A 26,818-nucleotide genomic window follows, 5' to 3' on the forward strand; every position below is an offset into this window, starting at 1 on the left:
AAAGGACTGGTAGAGGAATATGGAGAACAATCCAGATTGGTAAGATACAAAGTTGATACAGAATTTAAATGAAATGGATTCGGTTTCAGCAGTGGTATTATATATATTTGTTTATTTTTGTTCCCAGTATTAATTAGTTATGAAATAAAAATTGTTAATGTTGGTTATCAATTACATCGACATCAAAAAGGATGTCCATTTGTTGTACCCGAAGTTTCAAGTGACCAGAGGTGATGCTGACTTTAACTGTCAATTGTCAATGCAAGATGTCGGATAAGTACTACTTGTGTGGATTTAAAGTTAAAGAAATCTGGACTAAGTTGTCGTCCGATTAATAGTGGTCATAAATGCGGAATAAGGCCTTTTCTTAAATTTTATATGTATAAATTCAACAAATAACAATCATGAAAACTTTCATTGTAATAATGAAATCTGAAAATTAATTTTATGACTAGTTTAACAATGCAGACTACATGTACAAGATTAAACTGGTACAAATGAGAGTCCTTATGGCTGGTGGGTTTGAAGTTCTGCTAAGTTAATATTCTAACAACCATATTATAATTGTGGCTGTGTTTTGATGAATCACTGCTTGAAGTTAAAACAAATATATGTAATGTTTTGTACTTCTAAGCTATCAAAGATATTTTTTCATCTTCTAAACGAGAAAAAAATACTGCATAAATTGAGTGTATTATATACATCTCTCCCTTTGGCATTTATACCAAGGTCAATTTCTGGAAATGGAAAAATTGCCAAAATAAACAATGATACATAAAATTCAGCATACACTAGTTTTATTTGCATATAGCAAAATGCCATTGAAATAAATATGTACATCTTCTTCCCTTTCGTTTTAAAAAGGTCGGACGACATGTTCGTAAAAATATATAATTTTTCCCAAGAATTTGTCGTTGAGGTATTGTTAATTTAACAACTTCTCTCACGGAAAACTGGGTACCTTACCAGGCATTTGTTATGATTCCTATTCCTACTCTTGAATTCATTTGAATTGTCATTATTACAATTTTTGTTATTTTTTCTAAAACATATTATAACAGTTTAGAAATCAAAAGATAATGTAAATTTTATGCTGTTTTTATTACATTACGAGAAATAAAACATATTTGAGGAATTAACGTGTCATCAGACCGTAAACATTCTATATATAAAAACCCAGCACGTTAGATTTCAAATGTTACATCTCAAGGGGATTATTATGTTAGAGTAAATAAATTTAACATTATAATCAACAGCTTAATAATTCAATAATTGCGTGAACTAGAGGTTTATCCTAGATATAATCCTATAATCCATAACACCTGCATAAAGGCAATTAAAACCTATTCAACTATGCATAAAAAAATGGAGCATGATACTTGTAGTTCAGTTGTTAAAACTGGACGGTTGGAAATAAACTGGATTATAATTTACTAATGCTTATCTGGGCCAAAATTTGTAAAATAATAAACATTCAGACTGTTTGTTTACATTAAAGACTGAGGAAGACAGTGACATTTCAGGTTTTTTCTTCTTCCTGTCCAGCAGCATACAAATAGAAGAGTACAACAGATTATCATATCCTGTTTCTGAGTGTTTCCTTTTGATATTTTGCTAGGTCGGATATACTTAGGTTTGTTACAAGGAAACAGAGAAGATTTTTGTAAACATGAATCTTTCCAACTGGACACATTTAGAACTTGGTGAGCATCACCACAACGAGTCCCGTATCAGGATGGCGTCTATGGTGGTTCCATCAGTCATGTTTACAGCAGGAGTACTTGGGAACAGTTTAGCTCTCCTAGTGTTGTACAGTTCCCGCAAAGAGCAAAAACAATCTGTATTCTATCGTCTTGTGGGAGCTCTAGCAGTCACGGACCTGTTTGGAACGTGTGCCACTTCGCCCGTCATTCTGTTAGTGTACGCCAATGGACTGAAATGGCAGGGTGGACAACCGCTGTGCAATTATGCTTCGTTTATGATGATATTTGCAGGACTTTCAACGATGTTCATCTTGGCAGCAATGGCGTTTGACAGATACCTCGCCCTAAATCGCCCGTATTTCTACACTTCTCATGTCAATCCTACCCGTGTCAAGTACATATTCCCCATCTTACTGACCGCCGCCCTAGTCATGGCTTGTCTCCCTTTGATAGGGGTCGGGGATAACGTTCACCATTTCCCGGGGACCTGGTGTTTCTTTGACTATTACGGGACTACAGTGCGTGTGAAATCGTTCGCCATTCTTTATAGTTTATTGGGACTAACTGTGCTCACCATGATAATTATACTGAACTTCGTGGTTCTCAAAACTGTCTGGTCACTTCATCGTAAGGCATGCGAGATTCAGATGGTGGTCTTTTTGGTTGGGATTCTTACCGTCATCTGTGTGTGCTGGGCGCCGCTTATGGTAAGAATTTCTTTTTCTGCAATTTGGCAAACTTTTATTTTAACGTTGTAAATGATAAGATTGATTCAAGTTTTCGATAGAATTACAAGAATGAGTGATTTGTGTCTTGGATAGAATTAAGAAAATGATTATTAACATCATTGTGGTCATTTTTCTATTGCACCATATCGGTAAATTGCTAGTACTTTTACATTATAACGCGACTGATGTTCATTCTTATGTTGCAAGAAAGATCTATTTTTTAAACTGACAATAAACTTGCCAATTATTGAATTCTTGAAAATGTTGCATCTGTTAGCTTCACTAAAACCGTTGATTCCTTTTGTGTCACTGTCAATAATTGCATTTGGAGTTGTAATACACAAGGAAATAACCTGGTGTCAGTATGAAAAATTCATATAGTAATCTGAGTTCCAAGCTTAAGGAAAAAAAGAAGAGAATGCGCTGATCGGGGGGAGGGGGTCCGAAGGGCTTTTTAAGGATTGGAGGAACCATAGTGAGTTATGATTTAAAATTTAATTGTAAAAACTCATAAGCTTCTTGAGAATCACCCGGATATGAAAGTTTTACACACAGAATGTATAAATACAATATAGACTTTTGGACCTCAAAATAAATGGGGGGGGGGGGGGGCTTTCTTAAGCCATAGGGAGGTGTCATTGCAAAAGCTCAAAGGCTTCTCGAGATATCGTATATGGAAATGAAAGTGTTTCAAACAACAGTGTTTTTGAATGTATGACCTTGATTTTTGACACCAAAACCACGGAATATCGCATGGATACGAAAGTACTACAGACAGACAGACGGATCGACAGACCGAAAAGAATACCCCCCCCCACTTTAAGCGGGAGTACATAATTCAGTTGAAGGCAGAAAAGACAGGGAATTTTCTTTATTCTTTTTCTAAAACGGAAGTTATTATAACGGTTGTAAAAATCTTTTTATCTTTTGGGATTGTGCATTGACTTTGAGGGGAAAAAATGGATATTTAACAAAAAAAACTTGGTCAGTATAACAGTTGATTTCTGTCACGATTTTATTTTTGGTCAAATTAACCTCGCTTGGTGTTTTGAATAAAAGTCCATGCCATGGATTCGCAAGATCTTCCACCTATCTACATATCAAATTACTGGGACAAACAAACTTTTTACAGTGCCTTTTAACGTCATCCATCGACGTATGTTGAATGATTGCATGATATGACATGATAATTATGTCATAATTAATTATCATTTTTTTATATAACAGATTCGAGTGTTTTTAATACAGACGGGCTTCAAAGAAGAGGACGTCATCCAAGATTTAATATTCATCCGAATGGCATCATTTAATCAAATACTGGACCCATGGGTGTATATTTTATTCCGTAAAACTTTATTCACCCGACTAGTTCAATTTATCAAAGTTCATTTATGTTTACCGAAAAAACAGTTTGATTCCAAACGACCAGGCATACAAGATTCCGAAGAGATAAAACGGTTAAAGCAAACAGAGGCGGAACAGTACCACAGGGAGGCAAATGGCCCACTTTGTAATGAATCCACGGGAACCGTACCTTCTTGTGAGGATTACTGAGGGTCAGGAATCCAGTACTGACGTTTTATATACTTGCTCTAGAGCATAAAACAGGTGCGTGCATGTTATTGCACTGAAAAGCTCAGGTAGCCGAAAGATTGTTCTCCAAACATGTGTTCATCAGTGACATTTTATTGTAAAATAATTCAAAAAAAATAAATAGATAAATCATACAAAAAAATAAATAACAGGAAATATCTATGGATTTTGTAGTAATTTGCTGTGGGGTTACCCCCTGGTCGTTTGTACTCGGTCATCATTGGATCCTCTGTGATATAAAAAAGAATCGCTTAATTGTTTACTGAGCAACAGATTGTCATTGCGCTATCAGGCATTCATCATCGACAGGACTTTGAATTATGTAACGTTATAGGCCCAGCAGATGACTGATTCGACTGCTGAGATATAATAATACAGGCAATCCATATTGAGCGGTCCAAGTCATACGGAACCGTGACAGGTTGGACACAAGTCAATATCAATTTTTATCACACATTTCCATATACCGTAGTGTTTAAATGTTCCACGACGGCGTCATATAGGTAGCTGTATTGCTCCTGGAAATTTAATAATGCAAATAAGTTAACGAATATATCAATGTAATTGAATTTTCTTGAAAGAATCGATTTGTATATCTTTTTGATAAATTACGTGTACTTACTACGGATTCAATGAACTGTGGTCGTCGAATGTGGATTTTGCGCACAGTGTGGAAAACGTCGACCTTTCCTTCTATGTTGAGACGGTCCAGGATAAGGCTAAGAGCGCAATACAGACCACTGCATTTGGCACCATCCCTAAAAATACATGAAATTCTTGATTATAACGTGAACACTTTTAAAAGTTGGAATAAAAGTAGAAAAGAAAATTGTTATTCCAATGTCCTTAAATCTAACAAATTTGCATAACCACACCATTGCTTATGGCATACAGAACTTTTTTTTTCTTTTTTCACTACCGCATATCTTTATTGATATTGGCACTTCAGTAATAAAAGCTTCTTTTTTAACACTTCAAAAGGGTTACATGTTTAATTCGACACGGTTCTTACAATATTTAGTTAAAACAATATCTGTGTAATCAATCATCATAAAATTGGACAGTGATTGAACATCAGAACACACGTAATTGCTACAAATGACAATGATTAAACTCGGTAATTATACGCCTAAAGATTTCAATGATATTTACGTATTGTAAATCAATGGACCACTTACTTGCACATGATCAGTACACGACTCGTGGACACTACCGTCTGCTGTACTTCCCTGATGACAGAAAGTATCGTCTGCAAAGATTGTGGAGTTTCCCGCTCCACCGGCCAGTCGCCCAAGTGAAAGGAAGTTACTCCCCTTGTTTCCCCTGACCCCTTTATAACAGAGAACATTTATTTATTTATACCAACAGACGCTGCAATCTTTATTTTTAATAAGAATATTAAATTTCATTATGATGAAGTGTCTACTTTGACTTAGGTTTCTTAATCGAAGAGAAATTCTTTGATAAGGACAAAAGGAGAATAAATATTATTATCAATTATTAAACGGGGTCAAAATTATTAAAAGGTGGTACGACTACAAATCTGATGAGGAAGGAATCCCTTTTTTTCCAAGGCAGGATGAATTCTCTGCATTAAATATTACTATAAACCTGGTGAAAATCATTCTTAAGTCACAATTGAAAAACTTAGTCCTTAACCAAGACAACATTTTCCAGACCTAAAAATATGAAGGCCATATAATATACACCGTTCCAAAATGTTTAAAAATTTTGAATGTACATGATCATGAGATGGAGATTAACAAAAAGCTAACGGTTTAATAATTCATTAAATTTTAAGTTTGTAATATGATAGTGTCGCTGCATGTGGCTATTAAGATTTTTTTCCGGGAAAAATAATCAAATTCTCTTAAATTATTGATAAGCAAAGCTATATTGTCATATTATCCACTTACAATACTCTCAACAATGTAACTCTGCGCACTTAATAATTATTGATACGAACCCAAGGTCCATAAAGATTGTTTACTGTATAACATCACATCGATTAAAATTTGTCATTGTATTAGTACAATGTTGAGAACAACTTTATGTATTTGCCAATATAGGAAATGTTGATTAAAGGCAAGTCTTTACCCATTTATATACATGTGCATCTTAAAGGGTTCGTTAACATATACCCAGACTGACATAGTTTATGTAGAATGCAGTAGTGCTCTAAAGTTAATGTTATCTATTTTTTGTACGTTTTCTTTTAGAAAACAATATAACGTTCTTTGAACCGTTCATTATCGTAAAAAGTTCGTTAATTAAAGAAAAATAGGGAAGAGTCATTATAAAAGTCAGATGTGCCGACCTTAGATACCTTTTTATAGATCTGAATAAATTTGGACGTATAACCCTGGTGCTGCTGCTCTACCGACGCCATCCGTACATAAAGAGGTCCGTAACAAACCGTCTCTCCTTCTAACGGCCACCAAACAGCTGACCACTGCAAGGTACATATAAAACCCATTAAAATCCCTTTAAAGTATTATATTTTTGTAATCAAAACCTTCCTATACAGGGTTGATTTCTGATTTTTATTACAAAAAATATATTGAAAGTAACCAATCCAAAACAAAAAAAAGCATCTAGAAGAATGGTACCCAATGCCACTCAAGTGCACACTGCAATTTATAGTTTCAGAAAAATTCCTTTAATTTGGGCCACCAGATGGTCCTGTGTAGCCTATACCTCTTTCTGGTTGTCTGGGGAGTTTAGGGACACGATGACATCAATATCGTGGTCATAAACAAGACGCCAAAGGTCAACTATCGTGTCCGGTAGGGGGCTCTGTGTAACAATGTAATCCATGCTTGGCTTCAGAGACTGGAATGATAAAAATTTCTCTGTAAATTATTAATACCCAGTTCCGTTTTCGTTGTTACCTTAACACATTAAGACTTGCGCCTTTTTTCAAATTAATCTTTTCTCTTTGTTTTTCATTACGAAAAGAAATAACACTAAAGAGCTTGTTACATAATGACAAAGCACAGGAACATTAGAGGAGAGCAGTAAGCTAATTTTCCTCTCGTTTCCCCCAAACTCATTATACGAAGAATTCCCAGGTTTCTAGTTTTTACAAGTTTTGATAAACATAAGTGCTGTAATAATTCAAACAATGTGATCAGATCCTAGGAAATAGCTTCCGTGGTAATACAAATATTGCTCGTTCCCAATTGATCTTCATTAGCTTCAGTCAAACGTCGCAATCATCATCCGCGAGAGAGGGGTGCTAAGACTTACTGGGATAATGACAGCATTGATGTAATCGCTCGTCCCGGGGACGTATGTGTTCAAATAAGGCCGAAATTGATCCACTGCAATTAAAACAAACAGACATGATGGCACATGGTCTCATTTAAGTCCCATTAGTCGAAAATGACCGCGGAATTGTCCGGTGTACTTACCGGCGAGGACGTCAGGCGATTGGTTCTTCTGTTGGTTATCGTCTGTTATGGCGGCTGTCCAGTCCATGGATACATACTGAGGTTTACTGTCATTGAGAATCTGAAGATGACGCAAACAATATTATAATGGACAGAAACAGGGCTTCAAGCTTCATATTCTATTTTGATCAAGGTCAAAAGGTCAAGCTCAAAGATAATTTCACCTCTTTTTCAAGTCAAATTCAGGAATTGAAACAATTATAATCATAGGAATCATAAGACTTATTTTTAAGACGTTTTACATGGTGTTGATGCCAAGTTGTCAGAAGAAGAACTTTAGCAAATCACAGCTGTTACATATTTTTTTTAAAAAGCCCATTAACTTGTCAGTGTAAACATTGACGTTTAAAATGTTTCTGACAAACGCTGAATAAAAAATTAATGATTGGGATGGGGGAAAACATATCGAATTGCTTAAAAAACATTTTAAAGGATTAATGCAAACAAATGATCATGCTTTTTCTAAATTTGCACAATTGAGGTACAATGAAATTAGCGTAATTTTGAAATATGAGACCTTTTCCCTGTGGAAATAACTCAAACACCTTCATGAAAATAAAAGTGCAGAAAATAAAAATAATAGTTTTTAAAATGAATCGATTATAATGATATAAAGAACATAAAGTTATTAATAAAAAAAAACAACTCACTTGGAACTCCTCATACAAGAGGCGGGGTTTTTGTCTGCAAATTTTTCTATAATAGTCCATGAACTCGGATTGTTGGACTGAAGTCTCGCGATATGTGAACGCCTCTAAGAGAGCGAAATGTAACAATCTGTACTGATCCTGAAAAAATATATTAAAGCTACGTTAAGCCTTATTTCAAAAAAATATTTCTATTTCAAAAATTGTATTCATTATTTCTTGAAAGTAATGAAAAACACCAACCACATTTTGTATCATAGACATCCGGCATTCTCGCATTCTTTTAATGTAACCTAGAATTTCTACAAACTGGATTTTCAGTCCATGACGATAGAGGGCGTCTAAGGCAATAAAAGTACCCGTGCGACCAACGCCTGCACTACAAAGGGAGATAATAATTCAGAACTTGACTTGATACCATTTTTAGAATAGAAACACACACACACACACAAGCAAAAAAAAACTGTAAAGTGTAATACATGTATGAAAAAAGTAACACGCAGGCAAACAAATAGCAAAACTTCAGCACACACCTGCAATGGACTAACATTGGACCCTGTCCATACAGATCACATGACTGGACTTGTTTCAGAAAATGAACCAATTCCAATGTCTCTGGAATTCCATGGTCTGGCCAACCTGTAAAGTGGAACTGTCGGATTTGTCTCCCTTCTCCCTAAAAATAATCCAAAAATATACAGGTGCCCTTTCTCTATGTATTCGCCCAAAGTAATTACATAAATCGGCTTAATAAAGTATGTGTAGTTATTTTGTACCTTGTATGAAATTGTAATTTGACGTAAACTATAGTTGGCGAAGTCTTTAGCGGATAGAAGATTGATTTCCAGACACCCAAACGTCAAGGGTTCGCAAGTTTCAGGCCAGTATTTCTCGCACTTCACCTATAAAAAATGTTTACATTCATAGTACAATAAAGAAACATTGGAACAAACGCCAAGGCTTCAAAGATCCCTGTTTCTGTAAAATTCGGAAATGCATAAAAAACAATCATATAAATCTATTCCGACATTGTCATTCTTTGTTACACAGATACGTTGATGGTAATAAACATGTAAAATCTATTTTTAGGGCAACATCTTTCTAATGTGTTTATAATAATTATTAATATGAAAATTTTAGTATTTCATAAGTAAAATTATATGGAATGATGATTTCCACACAGGAAAGTGATCACAAATTGCAAGGATCTACATGTAATAGCAGTTCTTCATGATGAATGCGTATTGAAATATTTCATTAAATTTAAAATGCGTTCCAAATTTAACTTTCGCACAAAATATTTCAAGCGGTTTATTAGAGATTAGCCTTTTTTAATTGTTGAATTTTGATAAACAACCTATAAATATTCATGAGAGTAAAGCGAAGTTTTGTGCATACGAAAGTGCATTCGCAAACATGCCGTGGTTAAAACAAAAGGAGCTGCAATTGACGAAACGTTGACATCTAAGACCGGAAATGATGGATACGGGATGGGTATAAAAATGAAACTCCTCTTTCAAATAGAAACGGGTATCATATTGATAAGTTCTTGTGCATTTTGGGAGTCATTTTTCCAATTATTATTTCATCAGATGAATAATGAATTAGTGGCGGTTAGGCAGGTTCGATCGCCGGTAGCTAGATTGCTTACTAAGCAAATGGCAGAGCACCCGGCTAAAACAGATTTTCAATAAAAGCAACTTATGATTCACTGGGGGGTTGATACTCGGTCCAGCCTTATATTTTCTTTATTCATTTTTTTTCTTGCTACATTTGATCAATCGTACTACTAATTAATAACATAGAGAGCCCTGGTACGAGTGCTGGTCTTTTCCGTCGCATTTTCCTCCTTACACCTGAAGCTGTGATTTGGCCCACAAGTGATATGTAAATAATCTGCCGGGAAAGACTGGGCCGTCGATGTCTTCGGAGGCAAATGCTTTCAAGGAGTTGGGAATTTGGAAATCGGACAGTTTCTATAGTAATGTATCCAGAAAGAACAGTTGATAACTTGGTACTGCACCATACTAAGAGATTCTAGGGGACTGGGTTCGAATCTAGACCTGGTTCGTTTTTTAAAATTTTGTTTACAAATTACGTACAATGAGTGCAGTTCTCAAAATCTGAAAAAACCGATAGAAATAACCTTAAAGCTTGACCTACCTTGCCGTCTTCTATGATATTGGACAACATTACGATTTGATGAACGTTCTCTTGCCAAACCATTCTCCAGAAATCCACGATGGTATTAGATTTTGGGCCTAAAATAAATGTTTCATAAATTGCAAGTCAAATCCTTTAATATTTTTTACATCAAATTTGTGAAAAATACATAACTAAAAATAAATCTACATTCCATATTATAATAATAATGCATTTTGATTCAATTCTATTAGTGCCAAAAAAAAAAGAAAGAAAGAAACTATACCTTGTGTCGCTATATATTTCTTTCGTTCATCCATGCTCTGAAATATAATGAATTCATTTTTTCCGAAAAAAAAATGCATCAGAAAATTATTTTTATTTAATGTTCTCTTTTTTTATTGTATACTAGTAAATATGTTGAACATGAATACCGATCACTTCGTAAAGAATTTTCTTAAAAATTTAACATGTGTAAATGTTCAATCCTTTCTGTTTATCTGGAATGTATGTACACTGTACAGTAATGTACATTGTACAGTATGGATGACTGGTACATACGTCTATATAATTAGCATTGATATAATTTGATCCACTTCCTTCCTTCATAAATGTCAAAACAACCCTTGAATGGTCATCTGTAAATGAAATTAGAGAAAATTTAGAAAATTATGATAATAACAGTTATTACATGAATAAATATTACATGCCATACGAAATGTCAAAAGTTATGAGACCTACACGGAAACGTGGTCAGGAACCGGTTCTTTGACTTATTTTCCTTCTTCTGACCTTCCACGTGGAGGAATCTTGGACAGTCCTTAAGTTCCTGGATAACAAAATGTTGAATTAGGGATTGAAGCAGAGAAGAACACTTATTTTACAAAATGAAACTTAAGGACATGCTATTTAATGAATCAAATCTTTTATAAATACATGAATACAAGAATACATAAATACAAGACTCAAAATCATAGTAATGTCAACCATACTTCAGGATCCCAAGAAAGATAGCAGCCGATTTGCAAATTATATAAACATACTAGTTATAAACCCCACCCCATGTTTTCTAAGAGCTGTAAATCTGATGGACAAATATAGAGGTGTATAAAACTATTGGTATTTTGGAGATTAGTGTTAGAAGTACTAACATCGAACTGTGTCTGGTATTTATCGGGGTTGGCCTCCATGGAGTGTATGTATTCGTTGAGTTGGTTTATGTTGACGCCCCTTTCTATATTTAAATTATAGTACACGGCAGAACTAGCGCTGATCCGGAAACTCTGATTCTCTAGTTCCTCCAGATTACCAAACATCACTGGAAAACGAGTCGAACACTTGCAATAATCAATTTAAGAATATTCAAGATTAATAGCAGGGACGGTGAGGGACCTATATACTAACGATTCAGTACCGGTATATGGGTCCCTGTAAATTGCAACAACAATTGCATCAATTTTGATTTCTCAGAGTTTTCCAGAACTTTTATTTTAAAGCAAAAATGTCTAACCGTTTGCATAATGGGCGTTCATATTCTGGTCTACAGAGGAATTTACTTGATTCTTTTCCTTTCTCTTTCTGTAAAAATGATACGATAAAAAACACATATACATTACTTAACATGACGAAAATAACAAAATTAAATCGTTTGAACAGTGTTTTTTGGAACTTCGCAAACATTATACCTGATGAAGAAAACCACTAAGACAACAAGCAGTATAGCGAATACAGCGCCACCTGCCGTCCCTCCCACCACAGCAGTCATCGGCGCCATCTGCTCCGATTTGGCGGAAATACCTTAATAAACCATATTTATAACAGTTTGTTGAAATTGATTTATGTGAACTACAAGTCTACAATATTTAAATATGTATTGTTACTTAATTCAATAATAAGCATTTTCAAGAATTCCATATACTAGTATTCTTTACATTTTTCGCCGATGTATCCGTCCCGGCACCCTTCAGGACAGATCCCGTCTTCCGGAACACAAGTACTATTTCCAATACAATGTCCACATTCATTCAAACACTCTTCTCCGTAAGTATTCAAAGGACAAGCTGAAACATTAGAGAATACTTTCTATAAACTAGTGTGCTCCATGGAAAGCATGTGTCGCAAGCATCATTAAAGACAAAATTTTAGCGTTTTTTAATATATTCGATCAATGCATACTATCTCTGCAAGATATATTATTGTTTTCAGCGGCAGCTCACACAAATTGGTCCGACCAAAATAGTTCCATCATGATTAAGTAGATACAACAATATTTACATTTCCAATGTCTTTGTCCGAGATAAATTTACCAATTGTAAATGTAATTTATTTCCTCATGAATGTCTTGGCGCGGTTCCAAAAAAAAAAACCCACGTGCAGGGCGGGACAACACCTAGAGAGAAGCAGGCTTGGAGCCCGTGGATTGGCGGAATCAAAGCATGTAAATATAAGGAATAACTGTCTTATTTTTCGAATTCATGAAGATGATCAATGGATTGGCTTGTGTGATAATTTTATGCATAAACGCCTTCGGCGTTTATGCAAATTATCACACAAGCCAATCCATTGATCACTTCATGAATTCGAAAAATAAGAGTTATTCCTTAATTATTGTTCATGATAAGAGTGAAGTTGTGTATTTCATATGTTAAAGAAATCAAAAATAACGTCAAAATATTTTGAAAATCACTTTCCCCCCGAAATGCAAATAAAAAATATCAATATTCCTACGCTCGCTCCCTCCTCAGCCTTTTTTTTTTTACATGTTTGATAATAGAGAATATTTAGGTCATTCTTCGATTCATATTTTTTCACCGATGAATTGATAATACTATATCAACAATTGTATTAAGTACATGTTTATAGTCTGTTAATTATCATACAATTTCCTTTTAAGAAAAAATAAATCATTCTGTGTGTGTATATTATTAAATGACGGAATTTTCAATCCCTGGCTGGATTCTACTCACGTGTGTACACTTTGTAAACTGTAGGGGATAAAATGTGTGGCAAAACGAGAACTGGGTCGGACATTCGGGTTCGTGTTGGAGTTCAGCATAGGCTTACCATTTTATATAGAACTTGAATAATGTAAGTAATATCTGCGACGAATACATTAGCATATTTCAGTAATTTTCAAAACAAAAAAGGTTTTCAGTTTAGAATTTTCCGATCCGGTCTTGATTTTCCTAACACGGCCATTTTAAACACAAGTTGTTGCAGATGCAAATGTTAGAACAAACTATATATAGTTCAACAGGGATTGTATAATTTTTATTAATCAGAATTCGTATTCATATGATCTAATTAAGAAAAGAAAAGTTTTGTCTGCCATCGTAACTTCTCGGCAAAACAAAACGTGTTCCTCCGAGCTCGCTGGATGCGTTTAACAGCTCCATCGCACGTGTGTAGATCAAGGCTAATGTTGGTCTTGCGGACACAGGTTCATGTAGGCCTATGTGTACCGCTTGTTAGGAGACTGGGTGACCTCACCATGCTCACGAAATTTACACCAGTTCCATAACTAGGCCCTAGACATTGCAGTTTTTTTATTAACGTCATTATAAACACTGATAAGCATATTAAATCTAAAAGTCGAATATCTTTGGATATGGGGTAACCCATATCTATTCTTGTTTATTTGCATACTAATTGCAGGAGACCAAAAAAGGTGGGTTTTATTGAAACTAAATTCTTGTTCTTTTTGCTTTTTTTTGACAACTTCTTTTAAAACCGAAATTACGTATTTTGGCAACTGATTTTAAAAATCGAAATTTGTTTTGTGAATTAAATCCTGTCTGGAGAACGTTAAATGAACTAATCAGAATTAGATTTCTTAATGTATTTACTCTCTGAACACTGCATTCCTATCCATCCTGCTTGACAGCCATTAGAACATTCCCCGGTCACGTGATCACATGGTTGACCGTCTTTACAGGGACCGCAAATATTGATACACTGATCCCCGAACATCCCCGGAGTACATTCTGAAAGCGTATTAATCAAAACACGGAATTCAATCAGTAAATCTATATTCCGATTAGGAATCATGAGTTTGGTGAGTAAATATTATTTTTAACAAGGACAAAACGTAAGAGACTCACTTTGATCACAGAATGGTAAGTTTTTCCATCCATGACGACAGTTATCTATACATTGGCCCGTTACATGGTGACATTTTAAGTCCCGACAATTGTCGCAAGGTAACTGACAATTTTCCCCATAGAAACCGGTATCACAAACTGAAAGCAAGGAACAGGTAACAAAATCATAAAATACTAGTATACGTGATTAAGACATCAAAATTTTTAAAGAGAGGTAGATATTCCAATATCCTTCTGACCTGTTTCACACTTGGGCCCAGTGTATCCCGGCATGCAACCTTCGGAACAGGTGCCGGTCACATGGTTACATGTGGCGCCATTTGCACAATTTCCACAACGTTCAAAGCATCCTTTTCCATAAGTAAATCTTGGGCATTCTGTCAGGGAACAAAATTAGCAATAAATGTACTTAATATTGCCACTATAATTTCTTAAACAGAACTGTGACTAGGCAAATTAAAACAGGACAAAATTGTTTAAAAGCGTGAATGAGCGAAAATAACACGGGACGAAAATAACCCTGTATACAGTGGATGTTGAACATGAAAATATACAAAAGGGCCTCAACACAGTCACATATCAGATATATTAAGCATAGTCTTTAAATGGATATTTATATGTTATGATTATAATACATACCTAAGTCACATCTTTCTGACATGTATCCAGGTTGGCACCCACTGGGACATAACCCTGTTGTAGAATGACATGGAGCATTTTCTGCACAAAATCCACACATTTTGTCACAGGCACCGCCATACATTCCAATGGGACAGGCTATTTAAGCAAAAAAGTAGAAATATTTCAGTTAAATGTGTACCACAATATTCATAGTATAATTCATTAAATTTTTCAAATATGTTGTAATTATAAATTACTAACACGGTTAACTATTTATACTTACAGTAATTGCAGTTAGGTCCATACCAATTTTTATGACAACCTTCTTCACAAATTCCAGACGCTTTTTCGCAGTCCTTGAGACCAAGACAATTTCCACAGTCCAATTGGCAGTCCTCTCCAAATTTATACTTTTTACATTCTTTAAAAAATCAAACATTGAACTTAATGCATTTTGCACTTCTATTAATTTTTTTGTTTATATCCCTAAGTAAGGACAGTTAGCAGTATATCTACCGTTTTTGCACAAGGCACCTTCCCAGCCCGGGTCGCACTTGTTTTCTGGACACTTGCCGGACACTGCATCACAAGCTTTACCATTCCGACAATATCCACAAAAACTGGCACAGTTCTCACCAAAAAGCCCTGGTGCACAATCTGCAGGACGGAAAGATTATTTGATTACATTGTTTAACAGTTCAGTAAGAGTATAACGGTTTGTGCATTGTAGATTTTAAATCTTGTGACATGTGCATGTTCCAGTATTCCTCTTTTACCTTATAGATAGATCATACAAACAAATTCCGTAAGTAGAGAAATGCAGCCTAGAGACATATTAATTGTAGAAGTTTTTTTATGGAACTACTAAACTAAAGTTACCTTGGTCACATTTTGGTCCCGTCCGCCCCTCTGAGCAGCCGGAGGGACAGAGTCCTGTTTCTGGGTCACAAGTCTCCCCCTTACAGTTACACTGGTGTTCACAGTTTGGTCCATAGGTTCCAAAGGCACAAGCTGCCAAAGTTACAGGTATAGCAAAATGTCTAAGTTAACTTTGCAGGATAAAATATGGTATGGCAATCGTTATGACAATTATGATGAAAGCAGAAATGTATTTCTTTAGATGAAATCCTCATAAATTGTAATTTTTTTTACATAATTACAAAAAAATGACTTGATCAACAATAAGATATATTTGCAAAATTACTTAATTTCTAAAACATGTATTATTGCATTTACTAAATCTTGCATCCAAAAGCTGACATGTTCATCGCATCAAAATCTGGCCCCATTTGGGAACATTTTAATTTAACAAACATTATTTTGATGAGGAATATCATCCAGTTGCACTTAAATTATAGACAGGTTTAAGAAAATATATAAGAAAGTAATGTCAAGAAACATAACTCTCAAATAATTTTTCAAACATATATCGCCTAGAGTCGCGATGTATGTGATTGTAATGCACTATTGCATCTACCCACCGAAAACTTCGACCTCACAGATTTCCAGGTTAGCCCAGCAGGAGTAGTCGGTCGTGGGACAGGCGGCAGGGTTGACGATCGGCCGCTGGTTATATACTGTTACATACCGGGCTTTGTGAGTACAATTGGTTAACATCAGTGTATCAGGTGGAGTAAAAAACTCGTTGTTCTATAAAAAATATTAGTATATAAACCTTTCTAAAACGTTCTTGAATTTGAATTTTGAAATTAAATATGGGGTTGCCTAGGGATTTCTCACCCGTATCTGACTTGTATAACAAAGCGCTCCATCAGTAAACACGGGAGTATTCGAAACGTAAACTCGGACACCTTTTCGGCGACCCTCATTGTACAGTTCTAAAATTGAACAAATGTTAGTTCATAATTAATTAAAGACAAATACAGTCGGTATTTGTAATAAATATGACAAAAGCGGGATGTTGAGAACCATTTAGCAAAGTTTATTTACACAAATCAGTATACTAACGGTCGTTTCTGAAGTAGATTTTGATGTTCTTGATGTGGTATTCCCTCCCCAGGTCCACGTACCACTGAACTCGGAATACGTTGGATGTACTGTAGGCACGAGTACATCGTCCCGTAGACCCGTTCTGTTCCCGTACCCCGTCCACCGCCAGCACAGACGTGTTATGGCCGTCTTGATGTGTCACTTTGTCCAATGCAACATTTTCTAGCAATGAAATGAAGTATAAGTATCTGGGATCATAGCTTTAAAATGTATATTGAGCTATGCTCGTATTTAGAATGTATCGATTGTTTGCTTGCCATTTGATTGTTCTTAGTACAGTAAAATCTGAGTAAACCGGACCATTCATTAAAAAAAACAAAACCGAATACCTCAAATCTTCCGCATATTGATGTTTAATATGTGCAGTAGACAATACATTTAATACTTGTTGAATATCTTTCAGTGTGAGTCAGTACTTACGTATCTGACAGGTGGGTTTTCCTGACCATCCGAACTCGCACTCCTCCATACATTCTCCCGTCACTGAGTGACAGGCTGCCCCGTACTGACAATGACATGCGTACTGACACAAGTAACCAAAAAATCCCATCGGACACGAACCTTGAAAATCAAAAAGTGGAGATAGATAACCCACTTGCATCATCATTTATATACTATACATGTAGTATTAAATCTTTTCTTTGATGGTGCTGATTTTCAGTGCTACATGTATAAATTTCAAACAATTTATACTAGTATCATGTAAGAGCGGTTGCACGTGTGCATAAACAAATATATATTTATGCTCTAAATGTGTCTCTAATTCTCTCAAATTAAGGGGGGAACCAATCAAGTGACAGCAACTCGGGTTTTCTGTTGAGTAGTTTTGGTTGTTCTTATAATTATAAAATAATTCTATTCTGAATACTGCAAGTGACACCCCCCAAAAATTTATAACAAAATGGTATTTTTCCTAATAAACAATAAAAAAATTAATCCAAGTTTCTTATACATCTCTGATATACAATGTACGTACACAAGATCTGCAAAATAAAACATTCCTGTCTTAAAAACTGTAGGAGTTATTCCGAGAAACGAGATATCCTATTTGCAATACTAATATATTGCAAACAAGCAGATTCAAAGAATTGTGGTACCCCGTTTTCGGTGTCTTTGTGAGTAACAGTTGTCATTATTTATGGCATATTGTGTTAAATAATAAAATGCTATCTACGTTTGTTATTACTGGAGTTAACGGAAGCAGCTGTTGCAGAAAAAATACATGACCCGTGTAAGCGGGTTATGTAAATTTTTTCTGCAATAGCTGCGACCGTTAATTCCAGTAATAACAAAGAAAGACATTTTATTGTTTATATTTATATCTATTTAAATAATCATTCAAAGCAGGATTAAAAAGATTAATTATTGTATTAATAATGCGAACGTCTTTATACGTTTCATTGATGGAACAGCCACTGATCAAGAAATCTGTACAGGCGACATGCCGACTTTAGTTCATGCGGTGATTAACGCAATGGGTTTTCTTAAGAAATAAAGGAGAAAATATTACAGCGGATGTAAATATTCAAATATGAACACCCTATCATATGTCATCATATGTCATTTTAAAACTAATCACCAAAATTGATTTTTTTAAAATAAGGTTAAACATGAAGATTAAGGTCAATGGGTCAGAAATCATAGCATTTTCGCAAATACCTTGTCTTGGGTAATGTACATGTAAAATTTGAGAACCATATCTCTACTCTTTCAAAAGTTAAAGGAAAAAATTAACATTTTTGAAAAGAAGGTCAAACGCCAAGGTTCAAGGTCATGGGTAAAAAATCATAGTGTATTTAAAAGGTCTTGTCACAGGTAATATCATGTGAAATGTTAAAGCCACATCTCTTCCAATTCAAAAGTTGTGACCTATGTTAAAATTTTGAAAAGTAGGTCAAACTTATATGTTTGGTTAAACTTCAAGGCCAGGGTCACGAGGTCAAAACCATGGTGAATTTAGAAAAGTCTTATCACAGGGAATACACCTGTACCTGTATAATATGAAAACCCTATATCTTCTCATTCAAAAGTTATGGCCCAATATAAAGAAATGTTTAAATTTTTGAAAAGTAGGTCAAAGTGTCAAAATTCATAGTGTATTTAGAAATGTCTTGTCACAGGTAATACATGTGTGTTATATAAAAGTCTTTTCTCTTCTTATTTAAACGATATGATCAAGGTTAAAGTTTTTTGTGATAGACTGACAGACGGACAAATGAATGAGATGTAATGTTCCCTTGCTTTCGCGAAAGCGGGATGGGGGCAAAATTGACAAGTTCAACAGCTGTACTTTTCAATTAATAAACAAAATTCAAAATCATATTTACAGCAGGGGCGTAGCAACAGGGGGGGGGGGGGGCAGGGGGGCCTGCCCCCCCACTTTTTTTCCCAACCTTACTTATACTATAGGAAATGTTAATTGAAATCCTGATTGGCCCCCCACTTTTAGTGATGTACCGAAAGTAGTTGACACTGGTACTGAAAGTAGTTGACACCGAGGAAAAGTATACCTAAACGCCCATCCCCCCCCCCCACACCCACACCCCCCAAATTGGATTTTCGACTTTGGGCAACTTTTTCTTTTTTCTTTTCTTTTTTCTTTTTTTTTTTTTTTTTTTGCTTGTCAACTTTTTCAGGTAAGTAAGTAAAAAAAATTTTCTCTGGCTGCCCCCCCCCCCTCCACTTTCAAAAACGATGCTACGCGCCTGTATAGGCCTCTGGTTTGTGTTCATTTGAACTACAATTTTATAAATATAATCTTTAGGAGTTATCAACTAAACCAATTGATCCTATATAAGGCAATATTTTGCAAACTGTTGTCGAAAATCAAAATAATATGAATATCTCCGATTTATATACAACTGATGCAATTTTTTTTTTTTAAAGACTGCCATTTTGAAAACTATAGAAGTTATCCTGAAATATATGTACCATTTTGGCAGTCGCCCGCCTGCCAATTTCACCACATCAAAAAAACAAAACAGATTTTATTCTAAGGAGAAACCAGTTAAAAAATTGACTAGTCTTCCACTTATATATATATAGGACGTCCAGTAATGATAATAATGACGAATATACAATGTAACTATAATCTGAAAACCATTTTATATGTGTAACCACGCCTATATTTTTATTTTATGTACATGGGATGCATGTAGGAAGGGTTAATTGAGGGATACTGTGTGATTTGGTGACAAGATGGGGGAGGTATAATATATACTCTAACTTAGGTCATTTTTTTTTTATAAATACATAATACACATGTGCATATATATGTGTAGTCACACAAGTTTGCATTAATTATAAGATGTTTCAAGATTGGTGAAAAAGCTTCTTTTCAGTTGTTTTTTTTTTAATACTTCATAAAAAAAAATGAACAAAACATAAAGTGAGCGACACTTGGTGAAATAAGATATAGATCTTTGAGATGAAATGTGACCAAGTGCTTGAGATTGTGACACTTCTTGACTTGGTTTCCACTTACAATAAACTCGATTTATAACCTACCTAAAATTTATCAATATAGAAAGAAATTCCATCACACTGCATTCAAAATGCTGGGAATATTTAACATTTACGGATAAGTTTTCGTTTTCCATTCGAGATTTGTGAAGATGGAAGACTTTATTGGTCGATTGGTTCCCAAAAATCTTTTATGCGAGTTGCCTATTTGTAATGCACATCATTCTTCTAAAGTTATTGACCTTGTCAGTACTAAAGTCGCATGAAAGATTTTTGAAATTGCATTGAAAAAGCAAAAGCTATACTAAAAGAAATTCTACCACGATTCTTTTAAAATAATTAATAACCCCCTCCCCCAAGAAAAAAGGGAATCGTAATAGGTTAAGAATAGTACAGGTATATTATATGAAAAGTACATCACAAGAATACTCTCAGAATTAAAAAATAACAAAATTATTAAAATAAAATTTGAAACAAAATTAATGACTTAATTGTTATTTACCAGTTAATGAAATGTTTTTCTCTCTTACTCATAAAGCTGTCACTCCCCTAAATCCGCGCGATATTTGACAGAGAAAAAAAAAATACAACCTTACCTTGAGCGGCGTGTTGAACCATCCAAGAGGTGAAAACGGTCCAGACAGCCATATCCAAAACATAATTGGTCATTTTAGAAACAGACATTGAATTAAAATTATTCACTATTAATTTTCTTCATTCTCTGGCCTCCTTAGTCGAGGAAGTTGTGTATCTATAATACCGTAATAAGATGAGTCGTATGTTGACCAGCGGCGTAATCGTCACTAGAGCTATATCCCCGGGGCCCATGTCCTTAGATACCTATGCAGTTCCGTGTTTTATTTGTGTATGTAAAAAAATATACAACATTTGAGCTGGGATACGGGACATGCACAACATAAGGGGTTAAATTCTAACATGATTTATAAGAGGTTTCGGCTGTTGTGATGTTTCTCATCTATTCGTGCTTCGCTAAAATTTCTGGGTCCTAGCAATTCAGTGGCAGGATTCGAAGCGCTTGTTTGTTTATTTGTTTATAATATGGCTGCACAAATAAATAAAGTTTTATTATTTTTTAATCATATTATTAGAAATAATTAACCATCTTCATAACTTCAGTTATTTCATAACCGCAACACACAATAAAATTCTGGAAATTGTTAACAACAATATGTTATCTTAATGTTTTGTAAGCATTTGACATAGTTAATCAAAAAGACATTAAATTAAAATCCTATGCATTTAATATTAATGGTTTTTTTTCTACAAAATATTGAGCAGCATGTGCATTCATATCAATATTTTGATAAAAGGAGAAAACGAGACCCATATACACCCGAAATAAGAGTTCGACAAGGGGATATCTTAAGCCCATTGTTTTTCTTATTTTCTCATAATGTTTCTAAATTACTAAATATATAGAAAGTATATGCTCTGTAATTTTTGTTTGAAAAGAAATCATTTCACTTTTACGAGGGCCGTTCAAAAATTACGCTATTATTTACTCTTACAGGCAACATATAGTGATGAATTTGACAGAAACTAGAGGTACCGTGAGCAACGAGCTCATTTAATGATACCTCCCGCCTCCCATATAATTATATAATGGAAAAGTCCATGTTTTGCTGTGGCCGGGCAACCCAAAATAAGTGTCGGGTCAAAAAGTAAAGTAGGAGGTGCACAATGGTTATATGTAATAAACTTAAGATTCTGTGTTTCATTAAATTTCACTCCGTGGTATAAGAGGAGTTGCGGATAAGAGATGGGTAACCCAAAGCGTAACAGACAGACGGACGGACGGACGGACATACCGATTACATTATACCCTCCCACTTTTCAAGCGGGGGTATAACAAATACGTATATCTTAAAGATTTCAATTAATTTTGGGAAAAAAATTGTGGATTTAAAAAAAATCTCTTTCTTCTGTGCATGTGATATTGTATTTTAAGTAGATAACGTAAACAGTCTGCGATCCAAGCTAAACTTACTAGTAAAATCAGTACTTAGAAGACAAAAATAGTTGATAAAAGTAAATGAATATACATGAATATGTTAACAAACATAAATTACTAAACGTAAATATTATTCTTCTTGGATTTCCTGTACAGTAAAACACGCTTATAACGAAGTGCCAGAACGGAGATTTTGTATCGTTTTAAAGGTACTTGACACAGATTTGAAGTTAATATTTTCTCTATAATATTACGACTTATATATTTTAATAGCATTTCACACAAAAATTAATTAAAAATCTTATTTCATTTAAAAGTTATTAAAATTTAAATTTTTTTTGGCGGGTTTGATTGACAAATCCTTGCACTTTCACAAATTTTAACTATATTCTTAATCCTTAGGAAAAGTGGCAAGCTTGTTGTGTATTAATGAAAAATATTAATACTATAATCCAGAAAATTCAGATAGACATGTTCAAAACCAAAACAAACACACAATATATTGCCAAGCCGTGCAGTTATGGTGAGCAGACTTTGGCGATTTAACGCACCTGGTGAATCGTAAACATCAAACAATAACAGAACTCGTGCCCTGTTTACAAAAACTGTGTACATAACACGAGTGTGCTCGATTTGCTAAACTCTGTATACAACGGAATGACGATACTTGTGAAGGATTTTTGCTTTCTAACATTTCTACTCTGAATAATTTTTTTTTTTGGATTTAAGTTTTAATATTTCTCATTTATACATAACAAGATTGCCACTTTTCCTAAGGATTAAGAATAAAGTTAAAATTTGTGAAAATGCAAGGATGTGTCAATCAAACCCGCCAAAAAATTTAAAGTTTTAATAACTTTTAAATGAATTAAGATTTTTAATTAATTTTTGTGTGAAATGCTATTAAAATATATAATTCGTGATATCATACAGAAACTATATTGTAACGGGGAACAGATGTTTCCCAAATATTCCCTGTAAGATTCATTAAATAAGACAAACTTTATGCATTTGAGACTTTTACAACGTTTACCCAAATGGGTACCAAGTTCATTCAAATTTTAGCATTGCACGCGTGTGCATGTGAATGCATGTGCGTAATGACCATATCATCCTATCTACACTATCTATATACTTGAATATTCTAAATATTAAAATATTTAATCCAAAAGTATTAAAAAATACGCTTATTCAAGTGTATTGTTGACTTTACTAGTCGTTTCACGTGCACGCACGTGCTTACATGAACATGGTGACATATCTACTTGTAAAACTCCGTTTGGTTGAAAACCAAGGGAGTTATAGCTGATTAAAGTTTCAGCCAATCAGATTGCAGCGTAAGTTCACGCACGTGTATGGATGTGCATGATGATCATACCTTCTTGTAGACGTCCATTATATCTATCTATGTTTCAAATCTCATCCTGTTTGGTTGAAAACTAAGGGAGTTATATCTATTTAAAGTTTCAGCCAATCAGATTGCAGCGAACGTACACGCACGCGTATGAAAGTGCATGGTGACCATACCTTCTTGTAGAAGTTCATTATATCTATCTATGTTCCAAATCCCATTCTGGTTGGTTGAAAACCAAGGGAGTTATAGCTATTTAAAGTTTCAGCCAATCAGATTGCAGCACACGTGCATGCACGTGTTTTCATGAAAATTGTTATATATTATGTTTAGGATATCCTAATGCATGGCTATGTTCAAAATTTCAAAGGATTTCATCAAAAAGCAAGAAAGATATTGAGACTTTAGTTTCAGCCAATCAGAGCAAAGCGCGCGTGCATGCGCGTGAGATCTTGCTATTTTGACCATGTCATATTGTCTATGCTACTACTATATCCTTATATTATGAGTTTCAAAGCATTTCATCAAAAAGGTAAAAATTTACGCCTATATCAATTAAATCGGTCATTTCACGTGTTGCTCGTGCGCGCTCTTGCAAGCACGTGCACACAAAATGGCTTGTTGACAATGTCATCTTATCTACATTTATAATATGTCTATATATTCTAAATATCAAAGCATTACATCGAAAAATGTAAAAGTTACAGCAATTTCAAGTATATTGGTCATTTCACGTGTTGCACGTGCGCGCTCTTGCAAGCACGTGCGCGCAAAATGACCTTCGTTCCGCAAATCTACATAACATGCCTACTTATCCTAAAAAGGTTTCCCCTTAATCGGATGTGTACTTTACAAGATCATTCGCGGACAAAATTTTCCCGAGAAGAAAAATAATAATAATAATAATAACTAGTGCTAATTGTAACGGGGACCGTTACAGATGTTCCCCAAACGCTCCCCAACTCCCTTTTGGTGCCATATTCCCTGTAATCTCTATTAAATAAGAAAAACTTTATGAAATTAAGAATTAATCAAGGTCTTCTTAGAAAAATACAAAATATGTTTAAAAATAGGCATTGCACGCGTGTTCATGTGCCTAACGACCATATTATCTTGTCTACACTATTTAAAATTTTAATATACTTAATATAAAAGCATTTAATCCAAAAGTATTAAAAAATACACTCATTCGAGTGTATTTTTAATTTTATATGCACGTGCACGCACGTGCATAATGACTACACCTTCTTGTAGGAGTCCCTTATATTTATCTATGTTCTAAATCCCATCCTGTTTGGTTGAAAAACAAGGGAGTTATAGCCATTTGAAGTTTCAGCCAATCAGATTGCAGCACACATGCATGCGCGTGATTTCATAAATTTTTATCTTTATCGTATTGAAGGATATCTAAATGAATGACTATATTTTAAAATTCCAAACATTTCGTCAAAAAACAAAGGAGATATAGCCATATAAAGTTTCAGCCAATCAGGTTACAGCAGACGTGCATGCGCGTGATTTCATGAATTTTTTTCTATATCATATTTTACGATATCCAAATGCATGACTAATTTTTAATTTCAAAGTATTTCGTCAAAAAAAAAAGAAGATATAGCCATTTAAAGTTTCAGCCAATCAGATTGCAGCGTGCGCGCATGCGCATGCTTTCATGAAAATTTTTATATATCGTGCTGTAGATCTTCATAATGTAGGACTATGTTCGAAATTTCAAAAGATTATGACTAGAAACAAGAAAGATATTGAGACTTTATTTTCAGCCAATCAGAACGAAGCGCACGTGCATGCGCATGAGATCTTGCTATTTTGAGCATGTCATCTTTTCTATGCTACTAATATATCCTTACATTATAAATTTCAAAAGATTTTATCAAAAAATAGAAAAGTTACGGCTATATCCATTATATTGGTCATTTCATGTGTTGCACATGCGCGCTCTTGCAAGCACGTGCGCGCAAAATGGCATGTTGACAATGTCGTCTTATCTACATTTATGATATGTCTATATATTCTAAATATCAAAGCATTACATCAAAAAATGTAAAAGTTACGGCAATTTCAAGTATATTGGTCATTTCACGTGGTGCACGTGCGCGCTCTTGCAAGCACGTGTGCGCAAAATGACCTTCGTTCCGCATATCTACATAACATGCCTACTTACCCTAAAAAGGTTTCCCCTTAATCGGATGTGTACTTTACAAGATCATTCGCGGACAAAATTTTCCCGAGAAGAAAAATAATAATAATAAGAAACAGAGTAAAAACAATATGTTCCCCAACTTCGTTTGGGGAACATAATAATAAGAAACAGAGTAAAAACAATACGTTCCCCAACTTCGTTTGGGGAACATAAATATTAACTTCAAATCTGTGTCCAAGTATCTTTAAAACAGGCACTTGATTCGGAAATAATTTTTTAACCCATAGTTTAATCATAACACGTGTTATTATCATACTATGGGTTAAAACTTTATTTCCGAAACAAGTGCCTTTGCGTTTTAAGCAGAATTCGTTTATAACGGTTACCGTAAAGTTTACAAAATATTTTAAAGTCATCTAGCTAGGAAATCATAATCACTTCGCTGTCATCGTCAATGCATTATAAGTATGTTCGCTATAACCGTGTTTTACTTGTATTTTGAAAAGGGGAGATAGAATCTTGCTTAATATTTTTTATAAAATAAATTAAGGTTCTCATGTAGGAAAAGAGGCACATAAATATTTCCAATGCTTTTATTACAAATTTGAGGTATTTTGACTATCAAAACATACACTTCAAAACAAGATAAAAATACTAGTACAATGTATATGTTGAATAGCGCTTTCAGTATACGTATATAGAGAATATCAATCTCATTTCAAACTATTAAATTGTTGAAACAAAAGAGGGCTATAGATTAAAAAACTCCTCAAAATCCAACTTTGTATATACCTCGAAAACATAGATATGTACGCAAACCCTTGCCTTGTTGTTTGCTCAAGTGTATTCCTTTTCTATTTCCTCTTTCTAGAAAGGACA

General features: G+C 34.4%; 2 protein-coding genes across 2 annotated transcripts; one reads left to right on the forward strand and one right to left on the reverse strand.

Moving 5' to 3' along the window:
* Positions 1–1,563: 1,563 nt before the first annotated feature.
* Positions 1,564–4,167, forward strand: LOC134251392 (prostaglandin E2 receptor EP4 subtype-like). The gene is made up of 2 exons (XM_062733789.1): positions 1,564–2,410; positions 3,659–4,167. Exons 1-2 carry the CDS (start codon positions 1,670–1,672, stop codon positions 3,983–3,985), a joined length of 1,068 nt encoding a protein of 355 aa, XP_062589773.1. The 5' UTR covers positions 1,564–1,669; the 3' UTR covers positions 3,986–4,167.
* On the reverse strand, positions 4,102–21,420 carry LOC134251391 (receptor-type tyrosine-protein phosphatase kappa-like). Its single transcript, XM_062733788.1, has 31 exons — positions 21,055–21,420; positions 17,417–17,557; positions 16,955–17,158; positions 16,727–16,824; positions 16,468–16,636; positions 15,866–15,997; positions 15,503–15,643; positions 15,270–15,407; positions 15,005–15,142; positions 14,605–14,742; positions 14,366–14,503; positions 14,111–14,248; positions 12,197–12,325; positions 11,951–12,062; positions 11,776–11,843; positions 11,417–11,583; positions 11,007–11,094; positions 10,827–10,903; positions 10,552–10,588; positions 10,287–10,384; positions 8,900–9,025; positions 8,657–8,799; positions 8,367–8,502; positions 8,127–8,264; positions 7,438–7,537; positions 7,274–7,347; positions 6,722–6,856; positions 6,351–6,476; positions 5,203–5,354; positions 4,647–4,782; positions 4,102–4,542 (listed from the first exon to the last, which is right to left on the reverse strand). The coding sequence occupies exons 1-31, from the start codon at positions 21,140–21,142 to the stop codon at positions 4,474–4,476; spliced, it is 3,774 nt and encodes a 1,257-aa protein (XP_062589772.1). The 5' UTR covers positions 21,143–21,420; the 3' UTR covers positions 4,102–4,473.
* Positions 21,421–26,818: the final 5,398 nt, after the last annotated feature.

This window comes from Saccostrea cucullata, unplaced genomic scaffold (assembly GCF_032062105.1).
Source record: "Saccostrea cucullata isolate Sc308-1 unplaced genomic scaffold, CSIRO_AGI_Scuc_v1 ctg197, whole genome shotgun sequence".
Lineage (NCBI taxonomy): Eukaryota > Metazoa > Mollusca > Bivalvia > Ostreida > Ostreidae > Saccostrea > Saccostrea cuccullata.